The sequence below is a fragment of the Rhea pennata genome, chromosome 6 (genome assembly GCF_028389875.1).
Source record: "Rhea pennata isolate bPtePen1 chromosome 6, bPtePen1.pri, whole genome shotgun sequence".
Taxonomy (NCBI): Eukaryota; Metazoa; Chordata; class Aves; order Rheiformes; family Rheidae; genus Rhea; species Rhea pennata.
The window spans coordinates 22354823-22371200 of NC_084668.1; the positions used below are offsets into that span (position 1 = coordinate 22354823).

The 16378-nt window shown below is 36.5% G+C and overlaps 1 protein-coding gene across 3 annotated transcripts in view; it reads left to right on the forward strand.

Moving 5' to 3' along the window:
* The window catches only part of MYO3B (myosin IIIB), a 227663-nt gene that overhangs the window by 22881 nt on the left and 188404 nt on the right, over positions 1–16378 (forward strand). For 2 of the 3 annotated variants that reach the window (XM_062579042.1, XM_062579043.1), the window contains exon 1: positions 16197–16259. In XM_062579042.1, the coding sequence (XP_062435026.1) occupies positions 16248–16259 (12 nt within the window). In that variant the 5' untranslated portion in view covers positions 16197–16247. Of the gene's footprint in view, positions 1–7731; positions 7916–9422; positions 9558–11990; positions 12096–12362; positions 12463–16182; positions 16260–16378 lie in introns of those variants that run through there. The other variant, XM_062579044.1, reaches the window with a different exon arrangement.

The following is a 16378-nucleotide window of genomic DNA, read 5'->3' on the forward strand; positions in this document are numbered from 1 at the left end:
GATTAGATAGAAGAATCAAAGCCCTGAGAAATTTTCTGAAGTGCTAATGATCATTTTTATTTAAAAAATGGACTTGGCTTGAGTTCACCCTGATCTTTGAGACCTCACTATTCTACAAAATCCTAGTGATTGCCTGCTCTATGCTTGATTATGTATAGATTGAGAAGAAGAAACATTTACTTAAACGTAAATTACAAGGCCTCACTGCGCGTGAGAAGCAGCTCTCTTCAGGGCTCATACTACATTGTTTGCCAGTCCCATTCAGCAGGAGAAGGCCTGAGGTGGAGCAAACTGGTATGACTGTTATAGACAGCCGATCACATGAGGCCATGGGTAAGAGAGAAGCAACCTTGGAGAGAATTCCTGGGAAGCAACAGAAACTTGATTTTCTAGGGCGCTTACTGTGTTGAAGAATACTTGAGATGACAGTAGTGTAACATGGAGTGCATGAAAGATGAAAATTATTTCAAGAGCATTGTGGTGGTTGAGAGTAGCAAGGTAAGATAATAGTTCTGAAATAAAATAAGTTCTTTGTGTCCCTCTGACAGTCAACAGTGTGTCCTGAGGGGAGACAGGGTTCCAGAAAAGACTGAAAATATACTCCCAGTAGGAAAAGGATAAGATTTATGGAGAAGCTGGTCAGGGGAATGAACAATACAGTAATGAGCGCAATCATTATTGGACAAAGATTAATGTTTTATTCATAAATATCATACAATAAGAATTACTTATTAAAGTTGATAATGCAACAGATTATGATGCAATGAATGTAATGAAAATATGCTGCTGGATGGTCTGGGCAAGGCACATACATCTTTCTTACCATGCACTTCACGGAGAGTTTTCTGGTTTTGACTCATGTATTGGCTCCAATAATTTGGCTTAATATTATATTTTTAAAAGTGCTTGTGTTTCAGAACTGATTTAGGAGTGGGGATGTGAAACTTCTACCATCTGACTAAAATGCTGAAAAATTTAAGAGCCGCCGTAATCATGTTGTAAATTTCTTCTGTATTTGTAGATGAAGTCTGCAGGGAAAGGAATTGTTCAAAATGTCAGAAAGAAGTGATGTAAGGAACATCCTTAAACCAAAATGAGTTTAGTCTAGAACTTCTTCTCTGTAGGAAAAGGGACTGAAATAGAGAGTCTTAAGTATAGCTATACTACGAAGAGAGGAAGAAAAAAGATCACTAGAGCTTCGCTTGGAAAACCTAAGAAAACATTAACAGACAGTGCTTTATAAAATAATGTTTTACAGATAGTAAAACCAGATACTCGGATACTAATGTGCAGACCTGAAAACTATTTTTGTTAGTTTAACATTTTCAGAATCATATTGCAGGGTGGAATATTTTTCTGTATTATTTAGGGAATGACTTGCATTTCAGCAGGTGGAATTTTAAAATTTGTATTTAGTCTTTGTTTGTCATGGAACAAGGCACAATGGGAATAGCTGTTACTATGCTATTGCAGATTTTACTGAAATGTCAGTTTTATTCTATTCATGTAGTGGACTGCCACACATCTTTGCAAGTTGGATAGTAAATGCCCATTTACACACATCTATGTTTGCATCATGGATTCAGACTTTTTTTTAATGGCAAAAATATCCATCTTGGAAGATTTGGGAGTATATTGTGTTACAAGGACCCTGAAATGGAAGGAGATAACATAGTTACCAATTAACCAGGTTGTTTTTTTTCCTTTATTTCTGGACCAACATAACTGTATGAAGTAGGGGACGTTTGGATTTCTTTGCCGTGATGTCACTTGCTGTTTTGTGAACAGTTTGCTGTTAATCCCAAGAATGAGGTTAACGTTTCGTGCTGCGATGACTTGGAAGCATAGAAACAAGCTCAGCAAAGACCAGGGAAGAAAGCAAACATTCATGACACCTTCTTCTGAACTAGAGTCTGGAAACAATCTGTTGCCACTGGTTGTCGTGCTCTAACCTGGCCTTGTGGCTGATTTTATAAGCCTAAATGGTTAGGTTACCTAGTCCATACATAAAAATGATGCAGAGCAAGAGGACATGACACAGATATTCCTGAACTTAGAGGACTGTGTGTAGAGAGAGAAAATGTATGTGAACACAATTTGTAAGAAGGTTAAAAAGTTTACGGTGGATTATGGGAAAGGAGGACATGTTTTCCAATTTCTTTTCTTCCCTCCTTCCCCATATTGGACAATTCCAAAGTCTGTTTAATGGTTTCTGTATTCAGGAGATGTTTTTTCTGTGAAATGAATTTAGCAGGAATGTTTTCAGGGATCTACCTTTCATTCATAAATAATAGCAGTTGTTTTGCTGATTGTTCTGTTTTTTCCCTTATATTGGCCTAATGAAACAGTATGATCTGTTAAAAGTGTGGCTTTTTTTGTTCACCAGTTGTATAGCATCAATAACAGCTTTTGAGTATGCTTTTGTCCCTCTCCTTCATCTCCTTCACTGTCTGACCTTCATTCCCCAGAGAACTGTATACATCACTTTTGCAGTCTCTCTTTCTGAGACCAAATGAGAGCAGTTACAGGTTGGTGAGCTGATATATTCTTTTGTATTTTTTGCTTCAAGATATTGACATTCTCTTTGTTTAAACCTAGCCAGTGAGAAGCAGTAGGAGGAGTCAGAGTAGTGGAGGAAGCTCTTTGGACTATTGATTTTCTTGTGCCTTTCAGTGGTTCATTAATTCCTGTAACAATTGCTTCTGAGGTAGCTGGCTGGTTGAGACCATCAGAAACCAACAGAGTAGAGCTGGTCATGGCTGATAACGTCAGCTTTGCCTTCTGAAGTTCTCTCCCTATAGGTCATTCATTTAGTATGGAAACAATATTGAGCTCCCTAAAAATATAGAATACCCTCATGTTGAATATGATATTCTGGTTCTTCTATAGTTTAGGTAGATACCAGAAAAGTGTGAGCCAGCTGTTTCACAGGAGAGACAAAAGATGGTAAGACAAGCAAATAGAGCACTGCAGAAATTAGCACTTGCAGGAATTGTTAATACGGAAACAGGATGCTCAATTCTGTTTCACTGCTGTTGGATGGAATTGCTATTATGTCTCTACCAGATATAATTAGAATTCAAAAATGTCTAGTTCTGTATACTGTGGTTGATATAAAGCAGCAGGCTGGAATGAGGCTCTTACTAATTTCAAAACCTGTACGGATACCTCATTTTTCAGTGAACTAGAGAAAGAATGCCTGTCGGAAGACAATAGGCAAGTCATTATGGTAAAAAAGTTCAGTAGGGCAGTACTGAAAATGGAAGAGTAATTCTAAAGCTGTATCTGGCACAATTTTTCTTTCTTACGAGTCTGTCTTGTCCCTGTCATTTCTGAGATAGCTAGCTGTGAAATAATAAACATGACAGAAAAAGTAGTCTGACTTTATTCCAGAAGTAGTAACGACAATATAAAATCTACATACGGTTATTCTGTTTAGCTTCTTTAAATTTTCCAGTGTAGTGTGTGTGAATCAGAGTGCTACAGCAGAGAAGGATCACAGTAGATCTTTCATAACACCACATAATATTCCAGAAAGCTGTTTATAGCTATTGAGTATAATCTGGAAGATTGTTGCCAAGGGAATAATGACTTGTGGAGTGTCCATAACCCATCTTTATTTTATGTTATCTTTTTTATCAGACAATCTTTGTAGTCCTTTTGGCTTATGGATGCTGTTAAGGGATGATAATACACAATTAATGATTCTCACATCAATCTTATGGAGAAATATTTTCTTTAAATACAAGTGAAAGTTATTTGCATATATGCTGAAGTATCATCTGAAATTTTAGTCTGTTGTGCCTGTTCTGACTGTTAAAGGGTCTCAAAATAGGAAAATCCAGATGGTATTACCAAGAAACCCATGAAATTTACTTTCTTGATGGAGAATGTCTTTTTTGATGTCTTTGAATAAACAGAACTGTGTCAATGGCTGAAGCGTGTTAGTAGTTTTTTGTCTTACCCTTTGTGATTTGGTTGGCCAATTTTTACAGGGTTAACTTCAAGATTATAATATTATCTATCCTTTAAAAAAATCGTAAATTTGCCCCCTTTAGCCTGGCAGCAGCTTGGCCAGACTGCATCAAGTTGTCCTTACTTTTGCTTTGCATTTTGCCTCTTCTATAGTATGCAAAATAGGATTCAGTACAGTGCTATGGGCTTGTTGATAGCATCTAGTCATTTCTCAAATAGCCTAAGTGCATGCGGTCGCAAATAGCTTTGTGTAAGATGTTCCCCATCCAGTAGAGTTAATTGCCAAAGTGTAATTTTTCAGCATCTGGTGTGGGCTATTTTACTTGCCTGTTTGGAACAGACTTAACCACTGAGAAGTTTTCACCAGCTGGTGGCAGAACTCATGAAATTCTTGTAATCAATAGGTCTCTAATGGGTTGAGGATTCCTCTGGGAGGGCAGTTGGAATTCTGCAAAGTTTTTCACAGCTAGAAGCTGCACTTTATGTATCATTTTAAAGCCCGGAAGACATGAGCCATGACATGGGGGAGGAGTGAAAGGAGAAAGTTCTCCCTAAAGAAATATTCCAACTTCAGCATTTTAGTGTTAGAGTATTCTGGGAATGGGGTTGTTATAAATACATTTGCATTTATATGTAACTTTTCACAGTGTAAATGTATATAATAAATGGCAGTCTCTAGTTCAGGGCACTTTTTTTTCGGGAAATAGAAAAAGATAAGCACAAATTCAACTTAATCATTAAAGGAGAAATTGAAGTTGTACATTTCATTTTTAAAAAAGAATCCAGATACAATACAATTACAATATTGATAATTTCTGATATTCCTCCTTTGCTTTTTGGACTGTAAAACATTCACATCTTTGATAGCAGTGTTGTAATAGGTACTATATTGTGTGCAATGGGCACTTTATACTGATGGCGGATGAATGTATTGTTTTAATTGAAGAAGAAGTTACTTTGGTTTAAGCAGAGGAGATCTATGATGCGTATTTGGGAAATTCTGATTCCGTGTCATGCGTAGACATGCCACCTCTAAATGCTAACTTGTTATCACAGTGCATAGAAGTGATCTTTTATTAAAGTCTGTGTTCACTGTCCTCCATCAGGACTTAATCTGTAATAATTTTGCTTTAGATTTTTTTTTTCAATGTTATCTTCTGGTATATGGACTTGAAATGTATTTAGAGAATTTGGAGATACCATTTTATAATTGTTTATTAATCAGAGCAGAAGCAGGAAGTGGCACTGGCTTTTTTGTTTCTATGGAAAAACACATTTATCCAAAATGGCTGCTCCAGGAGGAGCCATCATAGTAAATGTTATGTTGGTGCAAAGAGTGCCGTGCATCATTTTCTGGACATTGTGTGTGGTAGGCTAGTTGTTATAGTGACAGTGAAATATCAACCCTTTTTGGTAAGATTGCATTGAAAATTTGCAGTCTGGAGTGTTTTTTTCTGTTTATTTTTGCACATGAACTTCTGTACCATTTCTTCTAAAGCTTTAAAATCACACATCACACTATGTTCAAAATAGGTTTGATTTTTGTTTACTTTTTTAACCTCAGATGCAACTGTTCCTCCTAATGTTTGTACTCATACCCAGGAAAAAGAAAAGCAAACTGTGTTCTTAACGTTGACTTTTCAGGAGCTACATCTCTGTGGCTGCTGTCTTGCATAGCTTGTGGTACACTCTGTTCACTGATTTCAGAGAAATGTTTTCACCTGAGCTGCTTCTCTATCTAGGTGCTGACTGCATGTGTTCAGAATTCTGTTCTTTATTCCCAGCATGCTGTACTGGACAGTACAAGTATTACAAACAGTGAGAAACTGTCCTGTTAAATTACTGACCCACAATAAATGGAATTGACTCTAGCTTTGTCTCCTTCCTCCTTCCATTCCCTTCTTTTCCTTGCTTTTTTCAGTAAAGCAAGAGACCAAGCAATTTCATATATTATTTGCCTCCATCTTTGGTGCAAATACAGTTTTTGCCAAGGAAGGAAGAGTTTTTTTAAAATGTACCCTATGTGCTTACCATTGTTTTAGAAAGATTATGCTTCTTTAACCTGACTTTGGGAACAAGCCATCTTTTGTAACCTCTACATGGTAAATTATTTTAACAACATGCAAACATTTTTCCGTACAATCTAAATGATTAAAAAAAGAAATTCTCTTCTGGAAAAGAACGTAACATACAAATAAGTTTATAAATATAATTTCATTCTTAATATTGCTATAGGGATCTTCACTCAGTATGAATTTACAAGTTATTTTCTTCTCTATCATGAACAGAAAATGTTTCTTTAGGTAAATTTAAGAACTGCTTCTTCACTCCCTATTACTTGTTCTGTTTCCTCAGTTAGGCGCACATTTCTTTTCAGCTTCAGTTCTCATACCAGGTAGTTGTCACTGATACTGGAAATGGTGTAGAGGTAAATAGGACATTAGCTTTTAAAAATTAATATAATTATTATTCCAAGCAGGAATGCAGATGTCAGGCATGCTTAGAAGGAAATGGCTCAAGCCTTAAAACTCGAGTTTGTGTTTGAGGTTGTTTGGAATGAGGGAAGAGTTGACTCACCTCCAAAAACAAACAGCTTCTGTAGTCAGTTACGGTGTTCTCTTCAGTTACTTTTGAAAGATCACTTTTTCATTGGTTTGTTCATTGATCTCAGAATTCATGTTTTTTAGTTGAGTGTAAAAACAGCTGAAGACCTACGTATGGCCAACTGGCCAAACAGTGCCCTTTCTCTAAGAAACTGTAAACAAGTAAGCTTTCCTAATGGGGAGTTATTTAAGAAGATTAAATTAATCTCTTCTTTTACTTTGTTTTCCCTTTCTCTATTTCTGGTTTAGAGACAAGAATTAAGTTCTAACTACTTGTAGGTGTAGGTTTTATGATTCCATAGAAATACGAAATCCTAAAAAAAAGTATTGTCATGTTCATAATCACCAGAACTTGCTATCTGTATAATTCCAAGGATGGCAAGGACCCCTCTTTGCAAGCTGCAATACATCACTCTGGGATGTGTGAGGAAACTACTTATTTGGTTGGGAGACCTCCTGAAGGTGGAGGTGCACTCAGCTGACTGTAACACCCTGACTTCAAGTGAAATATGGAGACAGAGACTACTGGACTTACTGAGCCACATCTCCAGTGATGTATCCTACCTCAGGGACATCTACTGTCTATTATCAAGTCATTCTGCATATTATACCAGCCAGCCCAGTCTTAACTTTAAATAAATTAGTTGTACTTAGCCCTGTTGTGGGTATGTCACATAGGATGAGGCGTTATGTCTCCTGAATACCTAGCCTGGCAATCATCTGCAGGACGTTAGACAAAATATCTTAGATGCGTTGTATGCATCTTTTTAATGAACAAGAACTAGAGTCTGATTTTGTGAGCTGTGTGCAATAAATATGCCCATTAAAAGAGCGTGCTTTAGAGGAAAGGACAAGATTTTGTCACAGCTTGTTGAAGTGGATTCAGAATGGTGCAGTGTATGGGGGCAGTATTTGAAGTGAATAGTTAGTACATGCAGCAGAGCAAATTAATAAAATAAACCATCCCCAATGATTCCTTTCTCCTTCTTTACTTGGTGATCTTATCTTTCTGTCCATTTTCCATTTGTCATTCTGTTTGTGTCTCTTCTCAAGTTGGGACAATACCATTTTTTTGTTGTTGTTGTGAAACTCCCTCTTTGGTAGAGAGTTGCTTAGTCCTTCCCACATCATGTGTTTTTGCTTTGTTTTCCAGGAAGCCGTTATATGGATTATTTCAATATAATTCCAATATGATTGGACTAGAATCATTAGAAGATCCCTCAGATACCTGGGAGATTATAGAGACTATTGGAAAAGGCACTTATGGTAAAGTCTATAAGGTTGCCCATAAGAAAGATGGCAGCCTGGCAGCAGTCAAGATTCTGGATCCTATCAGTGTAAGTAAAAATATTTAACTTCATTGTTAATTTAAGAGTTCTCAAACAGATTTGAAATGCAGATTAAACAATTGATGGAACAACTTTATAGAATACATATGTGAAAGTAAACAGGATTTGGTACTGTTTCTAGTATTGGGTTTGGCACTGGAAAGGTTTCAATGTCCTGTATGTTATCTGAAGATTTGCCTATTTTCATTTGTAGCTCTATATAATTTTTCTGATAAAAATACTAGATAGCTGTACTTGAAGCATGCATCTGATTGGAGGACACAGAGGCATTGTTCTAAGGGCCTACAATAGCAGAAAATGCTAGATGCTGTTAATTTTAAATGTTCTTGTTTTAATGTATGTACTCCATGAAAGAATGACTTTTCCTATCACAGAAGTACCATCAAATTTAGAATATTGTATAGCAACCTTTTAAAAGTGTACAGTACTGCTGAGCAATAGTTAGAGTAAATATAGAAGAAGAGTACCAGCCCAAATTCTCTGAGGTAGTTGTGTGACAGCTCTAGTTTTAGTGGGGTTTAACTTCCCTGAGAATCAAGACTCTCATTTTCAGTGGAAGATTTAATTGATAGCTGTACAGGTGGATCAAGCTGGAGTTTGATCACAGTAGTTGGGCTAAAATATTAAAAGTTGCTTTTTTGTCATCTACTACTACAGAAATTCATCTTGATCTTCTCTGGTATAAATTAAAAGAAGGTACTAAACAGTAAGATAACCCTTTTAGCAAAGTATTATACATATTCGTGTTTTTTGTAGGTGCTTAAATTTTCTGACAGTCAGTCCGTACAGAAATGAGGAAAGATTCAGGGCTTAAGTACTTTGCTGCATTTTGGCCTGTATGTTGATGATATCAGTCAATATTCTGTAACTGACACACAAGTGTGTCACTGACAAATATTCAGTAATGTTTGCTAGTTTTATGGATTTTTATGTGCCTCTATTTAATGGTTTCTGGTGTGTGTTTTTCTTGACAGGCTTACAAGATGTCCTCTTAAGGATGTTTTTATTTTTACTGATGTTCCCTTTAAAGTTTTCTGAAATTGTTTTCTAAATTAGTCCCACCTTATGTCTTTAGAATGAAGAATGAAACACATATGAATGAATTCATATATTTACTCTTAGCTCACACATTAAAATATATGCGTGTTTAAAAAACAGATTAGAAAATAATACATGTGCAAATCTCTTATTTAGAGAACTGAGCAAAATTAAGCATAACTTACTTTTTCTGATGACATATATTACGCATAAGAGGTAGCTTTGAAAATGAACTGCTTGCTTTACATGCAGTTCACGTTTCTGTATGTAAAAAAAAGCAAAAGTGGCGTGATTTGATTTGGATTAAATTTGTAATAACAACTGAGTACTTTCAGCTGCATCAAAATAAAAGGATTTTAAACAATTCAAAGATTGTTCTTGTTATCCATGAGAGTTTGTTCTTGGTTTGTACAGACATACTGTGTTTATATATTCTGTATCTGTTTTTTCTATTTAGGATGTAGATGAAGAAATTGAAGCAGAATATAATATTTTGCAGTTTCTTCCCAGTCATCCTAATGTTGTTAAATTTTATGGGATGTTTTACAAAGCAGATCAGTATGTGGGAGGACAGCTCTGGCTAGTACTCGAGGTAAAAATATTTTGGTAATATTATACCTTAACAAGGAAATGTAGGTTGGTCTGCTCTGTAGTGACAGAAGAGTCACAGACTTCCATGATTCCTTGATTGGGGCCATTAATCAAAGGACTGGTGATAGGTGATCTGTGTCCATTGCTGAAAATAACATATATACTTGAAGCTTGTTTAACAGAAAATATTTTTGTGTTTTATTTCTATTCAAGTTACTACTTTCCGCCTCCAGAAACAATGTAATCTTTTGATAAGAATGATCTATGTGAAAGCAGCTTGATTTTTTATTTTTATCAAACTGGAGAAGGTGTAATTAAAACATTTCTCTAAAAACACCCAATCTTTTGGGAATCCAAAGTATTTAAAAAAATATTTAGATGTGTGTCTTATACTAAATTTCAGTAATTATTAAAAAAAAAAGGGGGGGGGAACTTTAGAGTTTTTTGCTTTTTTTAATGCATGCCTACTTTCTGATTTTATATTGACTCATGCACCCACGGGTACTGAGGGAGCTGGCGGATGTTGTTGCCAGGCCGCTCTCCATCATCTTTGAAAGGTCCTGGAGAACTGGAGAGGTGCCTGAGGACTGGAAGAAAGCCAGTATCACTCCAGGCTTCAAAAAGGGCAAGGAGGAGGGCCCAGGCAGCTATAGGCCAGTCAGCCTCACCTCCATCCCTAGAAAGGTGATGGAACACCTCATTCTGGATGTCATCTCCCCAAGCATATGGAGGAAAAAGTGATCAGGAGTAGCCAGCATGGATTCACCAAGGGGAAGTCTTGCTTAACCAATCTGATCGCCTTCTCTGATGGAATGACTGGCTGGGTAGATAAGGGGAGAGCAGTGGACGTGGTGTACGTGCCTTGACTTCAGCAAGGCTTTTGACACTCTCTCCCACAACATCCTCCTACATAAGCTCAGGAAGTGTGGGTTAGACGAGCGGACAGTGAGGTGGATTGAGAACTGGCTGAAAGGCAGAGCTCAGAGGGTCGTCATCAGTGGTGAAAGCCAATGGTATCCTGGGGTGCATTAGGAAGAGTGTTGCCAGTAGGTCAAGGGAGATGATCCTGCCCCTCTACTCAGCCCTGGTGAGGCCACATCTTGAGTATGTGTCCAGATGAATTTTTTCTATGAGTATTTTTGCTCAGTACTGGTTTGAATGCTCCCATGCAGTTAAATTTTAAAAATGTCCCTACAAAAAAATTTAGAAGGAAATTCAAATTTCTGTATGAATCACCAATGCTATCATTGATAAAATTTTACTTCAGGAACTTATTTGCATAAAGGATATCTTGTGTATCATGTAATCTGGACCTTCCCATGAACTAAAATTTTTAGTAAAAATTTTTGATGCGAGGAGATTTAGTAATGAATGAGGGAAAATATCCGCATATCACAGAAATTGCAGTGTTGGAACTGATAGGCAATTGGTAAAGTTTATCTATGAAATGTAAAACTCAAAGTATTTGTAGAGCTTTTGGTTTTATACCATTCTTCTGATTTATGCTGTAAAACTTGATGCTTAATATTGACAATGTAAAATGAACTCATGTTGAAGTACATGTAATTTCTGTATGGCAGAAAAGTTGATAAGGGAGCATGCTACAGAAACAGATCTAGAACGTAAAATTTGATGAAAAACAGTTAATTTTCCCATCATCTTAATGTCAAACAATTGTAAATATTTAAGAAAAAGAGAAAGAATGGGAAGGAAAGAGAGGAATTGCTACTAAAAAGCATAGACAATGAATTAAAGATGTGGGTGGAAACATATATACAAAGATTTTAATTCTACTTTTTCTCCTCCTCCTCCTTTGAGGTATGGCAGCCATTAATGGAATGCTTGCAAGAAACTGCTTTTCTGGATCAGAATGTTTCTTCTCAGTTGTTGGCAGCACATGCCATCAAGTCTGAGTATAGAGATATGGCTTCTGTCTGTTTTATATTGCCTGCTAGCAGGAGCATTGATGGAGTGAAAGTTTGAAATGAAAGTAATTTTTTGCCTTCCAGTTATCAAGAGCATCAGTCTTGTCTTTCTGTCCTTTTCTTTGCACAAACCAGTTTCTCAAAAGGACAATGCACTCCTTATTGTGAAAATACTCAAATAAGTTAAATTGTATTTACAAATCCTCTTTTAGCAACAAGATGCACTTCAGTTGTTAAAATATTTTTTTTAGTTACATTTTATAATCTTCAGTTTCAGCTTTCCTCCCCACACTCAGATCACTGTGATTTGTTATCAACATTGCTAACCAAATGCATTCTATGACAGGGAGGACAACATAAATAATTGCAGGTAAAAGTCCAGTTGTTCCCACTCTTTTATTGTAGTGCATCTTTGCACGGTACACATTCACAGCCTAAACAAGCATGTTGAGTAACTGAGGTCTTGTCTTGCTTCTTTCCCCCTTGTGCCACCCTCCTCCCCTTCACAGCTGTGCAATGGAGGTTCTGTCACAGAGCTTGTCAAAGGCCTGCTGAAGTGTGGTCAACGGTTGGATGAAGCTATAATCTCATACATCTTATATAGTGCTCTCCTGGTAAGGATGTTCGTTCACTGGGCTTTTAATGACTGCAAAGGGTGCAATTTACTCATGTCATACATACATTTTCCTTTTATAACGTATGATAATGTTGACAATATTGTATGGGCTATTATAGCAACAGGGGTTGTATCAAGCGTGTAATCCAGTGGACAGATGTTTCTATAGAGTACGTACAGATTGTCTTCATTACATTCCCTAATAGTAGGGTAATTGTTTTTAAATAAGGGAGTAAATTTATTTTTTGTTCCTGCTGGCATATAGGGCCTTCAGCATTTGCACAATAACCGGGTCATTCATCGTGATGTCAAAGGAAACAACATTCTCCTGACAACAGAAGGTGGAGTCAAGCTCGTTGACTTTGGTAATGACTACTTCCCATTTGTTTTCCTGATATATGCAGTTTAGCCAAAGGCATCTGTTTACTTTCCGCTGGGAATGCTATAGTGAAGAGACTTTTCCAGGAGGATGTTCAGGATTAATTTAGGAGGAGAAAGGGAAAAGCAGCCTGATACAGCAAGAGTGAAAAATCTAACCAAAAATCAGTAATAGACTTTTAACTTGAAAACTTAAGCATAGTAATTTAATGATTTAAAGATAGTTCCAGGGGTGCCATTTTATTTACAGAACTCTTTTGCATTTCTCAAGGAATGTCAGTTTCAGGGCAGTTGTCCTTCTAATTTGAATTTAAATATTCCATCTTTTGCATATGAAAAGAAATCATTCTTCTCTCTCAAATGACTTTTACTAGCCTGGAGCACATTTATTCCCCCTGAGCAGAAGGCGAAATGGTCCCCTGGGTCCAGAAAACAACATCCATTTAATTTGTGATTATTGCTGCTAGATATGGACAGGGCTACTCTGGAAACATCAGTAAAACAGGAGGGAGAGAGAGAGAAAGAGAGAAAAAGATAAATAGAAAGATAGAAAGGGACTTGGCAATACAATTAAATTCAGATCAACATTTTTTGTCTATGTGCTTGGAGAAATAAAGAGATGCTGTAGTCCCTTACATGACTATGTAGTGGAACAAATAATTTTATTAACAGTAGCGGGAAAAAAGATTAATAGTGTATGATTTCTTAGTGAAACCATATAATACATCAGGTAATCATCATTGAAAATGGTATTGTTTGAATAACAGTTGTTTGCTTAACAGTACGTGAAGGTAAATAAAAACATTTACAAAATGAGAGTAGCATAAAATTGCATTCCAGAAATCCTGTAAGTAGTAATATTACAAAAAAATCCAAAAACATGAAATGCATGCAGTGGAAAACAAATTTAATCCTGACGATGTCATAGTATTATAAATTTAATGAAAAAATATGCTGAAGATTATAAAATAAGTTAGAAAACAGGTGTCTCCTAGCACCTCCTAGGATCAGAAATTCATTGTGTTGAATGGTAGAGGCAACAATTAAAATAGTGTTGAGAGAAAGATGTGGCCTCAAGCAAAACGTGCAATGAATCTTGGGCTGGTAGGGGGGAAAAAAATCACTTTTCATCAGGGGGAGTTTTACCAGTATGATTTATTCATAACTACTCTTTTCTGGGGAGAAAAAAGAAAAAAAAATGCTTATCAGGAATATCAGAGGCATTATCTGCAGCTGAAGCTCAGTTTTGGGGCTGTTGTTTTCAAGGGCAAGTGTGTGTGCAGCAAATCCAAGTGGCAGATTCTAGGAAACTGAGAATTTCAACCTCTTGATATTCTATGGGGGAATATCGGTGGAGGTTTCTGGTTCCATATTTAGTTTTTTTTTTTTTTGTTTGTTTGTTTTTTTTTTGTTTTTTTTTTGGTCTGGTTTTAAGCTAAAACAATAAAAACTCTACAAAATTATAACAAATAACTATCCCAAAAAAGACATAAGCTAATTGCTGAACAGTCAGGAAACGTCAAGATGCCCAGATATCTGTGTGCTACCATCTGAAGAAGCACCATGCTACATTCTTTCATTTAGGTGGTATTTCTACCTGCACTCCACTGCCTCAGTCAGAGAGAGGACTCTAGGAATGGATTAGGACAGAGTCACAGAGGAAATTGTTGTCTATAGAACTGTTTTTCCCATTTGTTGAAGAAACTGGGGGATGTATAGTAAAAGATGCAAGGAGTTCAGGAAGAGAAAAGTCTCACCTGAGTGATATCAAACTGGAATCTGTTCTTGCTTCTGCCACAGATGATTTTGGCAGGTCACTTATATCAAACTTTTTGGAAGTCGCCACCGTGTGCTCCTCATTTTCCTGGTATCTGGTCTGAAACATCTTGTCTTCTTTTGCGGAAGAGCTAAGTGTTCTTGAACTGCAGCTGAGAACTATTATAGCTCTACTTGAAGTATGTAGAGTGCCTGAAAACTGAAGTATCTCAGATAGAGTATCCAAAAATGGTGGATGCATTTGATAATTTTAGGTTAATTTCTGGGGTTAATAATCCTCTCCTATTTCACAAGAATGTTAAGGAGATTTATTGTGTGATAAGGAAGGAAGGAAACATGTTAAAAGCAAAGTAAGAATTTTAGCTTTAGCATAGTATTTAGTATAGTAAATAATGGACTGGAACTCAAATTGACAGGAATAAAAGGAAATACTCCATAGCTACCCATTCACTGAGCAGTATCCATGGAATGAGGCAGAATCCTGTGGTTTAAAAAAAAAGATCATAACTAAAGGCTGTATGTATGGCTGTTTGGTCACAGATAACGTTACACAGGTATTATTAATTGAGGTGTTTCTTTATCTTTATTGCATGACTTTGCAACTTGATTTTTCAATGTAATACACATTTTCCCCTTCATCTTCATCTGCTCTCAGCAGCATGATATACTTAAATAAACGTTGGTCATGGTATAAGCTGACCTGAAATGTCTGCAGCATTCATTCATGTTGTCTTGCAGTCTCTTAGCTCTCTCAGCTCTTTGGTATTCTGTATTGTTTTGGAGTGTCCATAGATAGCAGCAACAAATTAGGCTAGCTGGAGAGAAATCAGACTTAAATGCACAGAGGCTTGCTGTAAGTTCCAGCCCTTAACTGTTTCACAGTGGTGACCTGGAAATGACTGAAGGGTTGCAATCACACTGAAATGAAAAACAAATACAGTACTGAATCTTGAAGCAGGCAGTTTAATTATTTGACTTAGAAATTATAACTGAGTCTGAATTTCTTTGACTTTCTTATTTATTGGCAGCAAATACAATTCTATTGTACATGTTTCTACCCATTTTTCTTTGTCTGCGGGTAATACCATAGCAGCAGACCACTGAGTTGCTGTTTTTTTTAAACAGTGTTCACATGAAGTATTTTTAAAGTTAATATTATTTTGTGTCAGCTAGTTGGAATGCTCCTGAGCTCTACAATTCAATTATATTTTGGCCAGAAAGCAGAAGAAGATTTATTGTGGAAGTTCATTCAGATTTGTTTGATTTTACTGCAGTTCCTTCCTTCCTTCCTTTTTTTCAGTTGTGCTGCAGTAGTCCAGCCCCAGTCAGAACTGAAGCACAGGCTTTGTTTTAAGAGTGTGCTTAACTCTGTAAGTACAAGCCTCAATGTGAGCATAAGCTTGTGCTTTTTCTTGGTAGGGAAAGACTTAAGCAAGTGCACAAATGTTTTGTTGAACTGTGGCCTCTGCAAACCCAGTGATCAAATTTCCTGCCAGCAATGTTAAAGGAGTGAATTTTGTCTGGACTTCGGGCAGTATTTCTGGAACAGAAGTTTTAAGTCATGTGGTGATTAGGACATTTCTAGTTTATATTCATGAAAAGAGTAGAAAGACATGTCTCTGATTTAGGTTGCCAGTTAAGTACTTTGAATTTGGATGAAAGTGCTTCAGACTAAGAGTCATTCACAAAAAGCAATTCTGAAAGGAAACAGCAAGCTGTGATCTGCCTGGGACAAGCTATAATTAAAGTAAAAAATGAAATTAATCAAGTAAATAATTCAGTACAAATGATGCATCTACTTTGGTCAGGCATTCTGCAGCTGTGCAGGCTTTTTTTTTTTTTTTTTTTTTTTTTTTTTTTTGACACTTGAAATAAATTGACTGAAATGATATAATGAATTTGAAACCAAGTTTGGATCTGTTTTATTGTAGGTGTTTCAGCCCAGCTCACAAGCACACGTCTGCGTAGAAACACCTCAGTGGGAACACCCTTTTGGATGGCACCTGAGGTAGGCAAACGTTTTCTTAATCCTATTTGTGTTGTCTCTGTTCACTGTGATGCACACTTTGTTGCCAGTTCCACATAGTCTGAAAAAAAAAAACAACAAAAAACCACTTTTCTATCCCT